Raw genomic sequence first — 6672 nt, forward strand, 5'->3', positions numbered from 1 at the left:
TTTTGAATAAGTTTTACATTTCAGTAATGTGTGATTATTTTCCATCTGGAGTGAAAACTGACTTTCATAACCTTTTTGTAGCCTTACCCCTCGTGAATTCAATTCTTATGGAGCCCGAAGAGGTAATGATGCTGTGATGACTAGAGGCACTTTTGCAAATATCAAGCTTTTTAATAAATTTATTGGAAAACCAGCTCCCAAAACAGTTCATTTTCCATCAGGACAAACGGTAAGGACATGTACACAGTATTTAGGCAGTTGCTCATAAGATCAAAATTTGTATTAAAGATTTTGTATCTGTTTGATCTACAGCTAGATGTATTTGAAGCTGCAGAACTGTACCAGAAAGAAGGTATCCCACTGATTATTTTAGCAGGAAAGAAATATGGTTCAGGAAATTCAAGAGATTGGGCTGCCAAAGGACCTTATTTACTGGTATTGATATTTTAAATTTATCTTCATTCGCTTAAAAGAAATTTTAATATTCCCTTTTGTCAGAAACATCTGTCAGAGTTTATTTTGCTTATTTGGGTGGCCTCATGTTGATGGGTTTCATTTCAATGATTTCAGATATTTTGTATTCATCTAGTTGTATTAAATACTTTAAATTTGATTAATCCTACATCATATGTGAGAAAGGCAGTGTGACAGAGGGAAAGGAGATCTTGTCTTACAGTATGACTACATAATAATTATTTGTACCTTTTGATATTTGTACTTTCCTACTTTCATTAAATTTCCACTGATTTGCTCCATTAGGGGTTAAGAGACTTAGAGGTAGTAGGCGAAGTTTCTCCCTGCCCCCTCCTCTTCCCCACCTCTCTCTCAGACACACACACCCCCCCAAAATAGGAGATGATGGTGCCTGGCTATCTGCTAGTAATACATTTTTCTTCAGATGGTTTCTTGGTTGCATGGCAAATAGGCACAAAAGACATGTGCTTGCTGCCATTTTGTATTCAAAAGTGTTTCTCTTTATAGTTGTAGTTATAAAACAATTGGCCAAAGTATAGTCTTCATAGCCTATTATTCATACTTCATTTTTTTAATATATATATATATTTTAGATGTTGATAGACCTTTATTTTATTCATTTATTTTTATGTGGTACTAAGAATTGAACCCAGTGCCTCACACATGATAGGCAAGTGCTCTACCACTGAGCCCCAGCCCCCATACTTCATTCTTTTTGAATCTTTAATCTCTTCCTTAAAATGTAAATCCTCTGAGGAATTGTAGGAATAAACCAGATTATCTCATCTTTCTGAGGTATTAATTACAAGTATTATAGGTGTAGGTTCCTTCTATTCTAAAAAAAGTTTTGTCTTATTTTTGTGTTGTAGGCTTCCCTGATATAATAGGTGATTCTGGCTATCCATTTAGAAAGACATTTAAAAACTGGTTATGATCTGAATTTTGTCTATTAGTAGATCTTATGCTGGATAATAAGCTAACTTTGTCATTTGGAAGCCTATTTGTCATTACCTGTATATTCTCTGAAGCCATTCAGTTTCTTCAAGGAAAGAGACAATTCAGAATGCAGACATCAGCTTAATCCCAACCTAGCATTCTGAGGCCAGCCTTCCCCCTATGTTCATGTGTTCTTGGCAGGGGTGAGGCCTCCCGAGAAGTGAAAATTGCTTCTTGGCTGGTTAAAAAAAAAAAAAAAGAATCTTACTATTTTTATATATAAAGTACTGATAAATATAGTACATAAACAAATATACAGAATGTTTGTGGTATTAAAATTTTAAAGGAATGGGGAAGTGAGGTAGGAATGAGTCTTCTTAAACAATAATGAAAAAAAGTTCTATAGCCTCTCTAATTCATTTTCTCCAAAGAAATAAACATTTTACTTTTTCATACTGGAGATTGAGCTAGAGAGCTTACTGCTTTGTGTACACTTTTAACCAGTACCCCAGTGTTCTGAAACACTTATACATCTCTAATCTCAAGACTTCCTGATCCTGGGTTACAGACTGATCTTATTGAGATCACTCTCTAATTTCATTGTACTTTAGTTTCAACACTGTCTGCTAGATCAGTTGCCTATTTCTGTTTTCTGAATATTTACAGAATTTTCTCATCCTATTCCCTTTGTTGCTGTGAGTTTAGATATTTATTTCTTTATTTAAATGGCATTTCAAGAGAGAAGGTTGATGAACATATGTTAGATCCATATGTTTAAGCGGAAATCCTTCTGAGGAGTCTACATGATGTCAGAGCCACCACCTACTTTTGTAAATACAGGCAAAATTTGAACTTTTATTGAAGATTCTTATATGAGAGCTCTTCCTATGTAGTAGGCACACAGTGCTTAATCCTGGAGTGGCAGGGGCAGTCAGAATAACGGGGGACTTTTTAAAACGCAAAAATAATTTATAAAAGACTGCTGTAATTAACTTTGATACAACATTGACCTCAGTATGGGGTATTAGGTCAAAAGTATTTACAAAAAGTTCGAAGTAGATACTTCTCTTTTAAAATGCTCAATAAATCAACTTTCAGAGTAATTGGAGGACATAACAATATATATTTGTTACAGGGTGTGAAAGCTGTTTTGGCTGAAAGTTATGAAAAAATACACAAAGATCATTTGATTGGAATTGGCATAGCTCCACTTCAGTTCCTTCCAGGAGAAAATGCAGATTCCTTGGGTCTCTCTGGCAGAGAAACATTTTCTTTAACATTTCCTGAAGAACTATCTCCTGGAATTTCATTAAACATAAAGGTATTTCTAAAATTCTCAAATATATGATTGTGTACCGTGTACCCAAGAAGATGGTTGTAAATTCAATAAGGAACAGTTGTAAATTGCATATTATCAGTTAGTGCACATAAGTCATAGTTTAAGATGACTGTGTCTTACATTTTTTTAAAAAATATTTTTAGTTATAGATGGGCACAATACCTTTATTTATTTATTTACTTTTATGTAGTGCTGAGGATCAAACCCAGTGCCTCACATGTGCTAGGCAAGTGCTCTACCACTGTGCTCTACCTGTATTCTTAAACTAGGTAAATACAGTTCATGTTCTTTGAGGAAAGTAGAAAGGAACTGAATGCTTAGTCCAGATGAAAGACATATGGAGTAAAATCTTGACTTCCACTTATTTGTGCCAACTTCCTCTTCTTATTTTTCAGCTTTCTCTTTTGATCTAACTTTAACCCAAAGAGAAGGCAAAAGTTTGGGGGTTAGAGTAGGACTTTACCACTAAGGTAAAAATGGCATAGTAGTAGACGATACATGCAATGAATAACTTAGTGTAAAATTAATATTGAGTAGGAATTTTCACAAATGAGTTAAAATCTAAATCATTTGATTTAGTATTCTAGGTAGTATGATACTTGTTATTTAGAATTAGGGATGAAAATACCTGTTTTCTACTTAACTGTGAAGCCTGTGATCAGGTGTTTTTCAAGCAACAGGATTTCAGGCAGTCAGAATTTATGAAATTATAACCAGGACAGTCAGACAAAATGTGGCAAGTAGTGATGGAACTTGAAGACAGATGATCTTAACTATTACTAAGTAACACTTTGAAGATTTTACCACTCACATGAGATGTTTTTCTTTGTTTAAAGACAAGTACTGGAAAAGTATTCAGCGTGATTGCTTCATTTGAAAATGATGTGGAAATAACATTGTACAAACATGGAGGATTATTAAACTTTGTGGCACGAAAATTCTCATAGTATCTACTCACCATGGATGTCTTTCATAACTGGTAACTGCAAAGCCTTTTGTGCTGGACCCAGGAATCCTTGCCATGGAGCTGCAGATAGTCCCAGTATACTCACTTATCTCATCCATGGATGTAAATGATTATGAATCAATGTAGTGACTGAAATGAAATCTTCTTGATTTTAAATAATATACGAATGGTGCTATTAACATTGCTAAAATCAACGTGTGAAGTGTGTTGTGGAAGAGACCTGTAAGTATGGGTTGGGGGGGGCGAATATTTTATCTCAGTCCATTTTGTAAATAAAGGCAGAATTTGAACTTGTGTTAAAGATTCTTACATGAGTAACTTCCTGAAGTTGTTTGTTTAGTTTTGCACCTATAAAACTGTACTACTGTTTGTTGGTTTAAGAGTAGCAGATTGAAATGAGAGAAACCAAATTAGACTCTAAAATAGTGGATATTGGAAATCTGATTTATAAATGGACTTTTTAAGTATAATAATTCCTTTTCAGAATTGAGCTGGACATGATTGGCATTCCTATTTTATAATATAAACCAGGTTTATCCTTTGTCTCAGTCTAACTATAAGAGATAGAACCTACCCCAATGAAATCATTCTGTCCAGCCACAGTTTCCTCCACATCTGAAGATGGACCATTGCAGAATATAAGCCATTATGTGGCACCCTGTATTAGCAGTGAAAATATGTATTGCCCTGATGCGGCCCTTAATTTTTCAGTAATTTGTCACTGTGCCCCTCTGGCAAGCCTCAGATGACATTACATTAATTGGATGAGATACATTTTGCTCATCTTAAGTGATACTCTTACTTCTGTTACCTACTGTAGATATCACCAACTGACATTCCACATTCTTTTTATGGATGCTAAAGAGAACTTGAATCATTAAACTCTAACTTGATTTCCTCTAGACCTCTAAATTATCCACCCTAAATTATATGGGTGCTCACCCCTAAGCATTTTTTAAATGTTAATACTCCTTAATTTTTTAAGTTGATTTTCTGTCATTTCAAATCATTATTTACCTGGGATGTATGACTCTATTAATTTTGTTATGGTTTGTTTGGTTTTACCAAAGTGGACCATGAGGATAAAACACTTAAGTTGTTGCTGAGTATTACATATTCTCTGTATGCGTGTCTATACCATATCACATCAAATATTCTGTCAACAAGGTATTTGGCAACTTTTTAAAAAAAGGTTGGATAATTATTTTCAGAAGATGCTGTACCTTTTTTTAAATTAAGAAATTAAGCTTAGCAGCAAAAGGTGAATTGTGATGATTTTTTTTCACATGAACATCTTCATATGACATTTCATAAATTGCATTTCACAATTAGCTTATGTTGCACAGAATGAAATGTTACTTATTTTAAGCTATAATGCTGAAACTACCAAACCAGTAGGTGAAGACCACTGAGAACTTTGCACAGAATCAATCATACAGTCTTTTGAAAATATTTTGCATATATATATTTAGACAATAAGTTGAGCTAGAGTTCAACAAAACAACTTCCCTTGTTTATTTAATTTTTTATAAATATTTTTCTTGGTATTTTAAAATCATATTGTGTTCTTGATATATGCTATATGTCAGTGCATGTGTTTTTAATTTATCTAAAAACATGAGTTAAAAATGGAGAATTTACAAATTGAATGTTAAAATACCTGTTACATGCTTTGAAGATTGCGTGGAGGGGGAAATACATGTATAATTTCAAAGGCATACTCTATGGTTGATGGGCAGAGTTATGGACATGGTGAACAGCTGATCCAAGAGTTAATGATAAAGCTAGCTGGCTATTAATTAAAACATTGGCATTTCCAGTCTACCTAGTCCAGTAATAATACAAATACATCTTGTATTTCAGGAACAAAATCAAGGTTCCCTTAAACTCTTGCTTATATACAATGAAGTATAAGCTTGATAAGCATGGTTTTAACTTGGGGAGGAGTCAGAAGTACTAGTGTGTGTATATATCATAATTCTGCCATTAGCCAAATGCTGCAAAAATGTGGCATCTGTTGGTTTTTATTGTTTTTATGTATCTCTTGTTGACTATATCTGGATAATTTCATGTTACCAAAATATTGTGTAAAGGAGGTATAGTAGGCATACAAGAAAGCAAATCAGTATTGTGAACTCAAGTACAATTTCAAAGGTTATTAACCAATAGCAGCATTTTTTTTTATCTTTAAAAACTTTATGCTACATACTAGCCATTTTCATACCTTTGGGTTTTGCTTGTCCTATTAAATGAAATGAGTGAAATGTCATCCAATCACTGAATTGCCATTGTTATTTATACCTTAAAAGTTCCTAGGATGACTGTTGTTATTATTTCCTATTTCATCTCCATGCTGACATTTTAATGAGAGGTAGCAGAATCCCTTTCACCAGATTACTTGGATTTTCACTGGTAATTATACTAAGAGCTATAAAGCTAAGAGCTAAATCGGAGTCATTTGTGGTAACAATGTGTGCATTTTGTCTCATAGTGATGAGTGACAGGATGAGAAGAAATTTTTTGACTGCCATTTTTCTGTGGTTGAATTAAAGGACACTTTGGTTTTTTTGGCTTTAGGTTTAGGAAAAGGTATTAGGATACTGTATGTTGTTGGCCTTATCTTAGGTTGATTTGGAGTATAAAAAGTTGGGAGAAGGGAATGGACTTTGACTTTCTTGGTATTTTTTTTGTTTCGGGTTTTTCCCCCCCCAAAGGGTGACAGTGCTAATGTTTCTATCAATTTTACACACAGTATGTGGCTGTGGAACCATATATCTCACATATCTATAAATCATTGTCTATTATTTAAAGCCAACAAAACAGTATAACAGTTTTAAGTTCAATAATGTTAAGTATTGTATAGAAATATATTGGAGGCAAAGTTCAGTTGATGACAATTGTGTATATGTTACTGATGCTGTAAATTATTTTTAATAAAGAAAATTGTATTATCACA

General features: G+C 33.5%; 1 protein-coding gene across 1 annotated transcript in view; it reads left to right on the forward strand.

Annotated features, from left to right (window-relative positions):
• Ireb2 (iron responsive element binding protein 2) overlaps window positions 1-6672 on the forward strand; it is a 53324-nt gene extending 46652 nt beyond the window's left edge. Inside the window, exons 19-22 of the mRNA XM_047540033.1 lie at window positions 82-229; window positions 313-435; window positions 2546-2731; window positions 3586-6672. Of these exons, the coding sequence (XP_047395989.1) occupies window positions 82-229; window positions 313-435; window positions 2546-2731; window positions 3586-3696 (568 nt within the window). The 3' untranslated portion in view covers window positions 3697-6672. The remainder of the gene's footprint in view (window positions 1-81; window positions 230-312; window positions 436-2545; window positions 2732-3585) is intronic.

Source organism: Sciurus carolinensis, chromosome 2 (assembly GCF_902686445.1).
Source record: "Sciurus carolinensis chromosome 2, mSciCar1.2, whole genome shotgun sequence".
In the NCBI taxonomy this organism is placed as follows: Eukaryota; Metazoa; Chordata; class Mammalia; order Rodentia; family Sciuridae; genus Sciurus; species Sciurus carolinensis.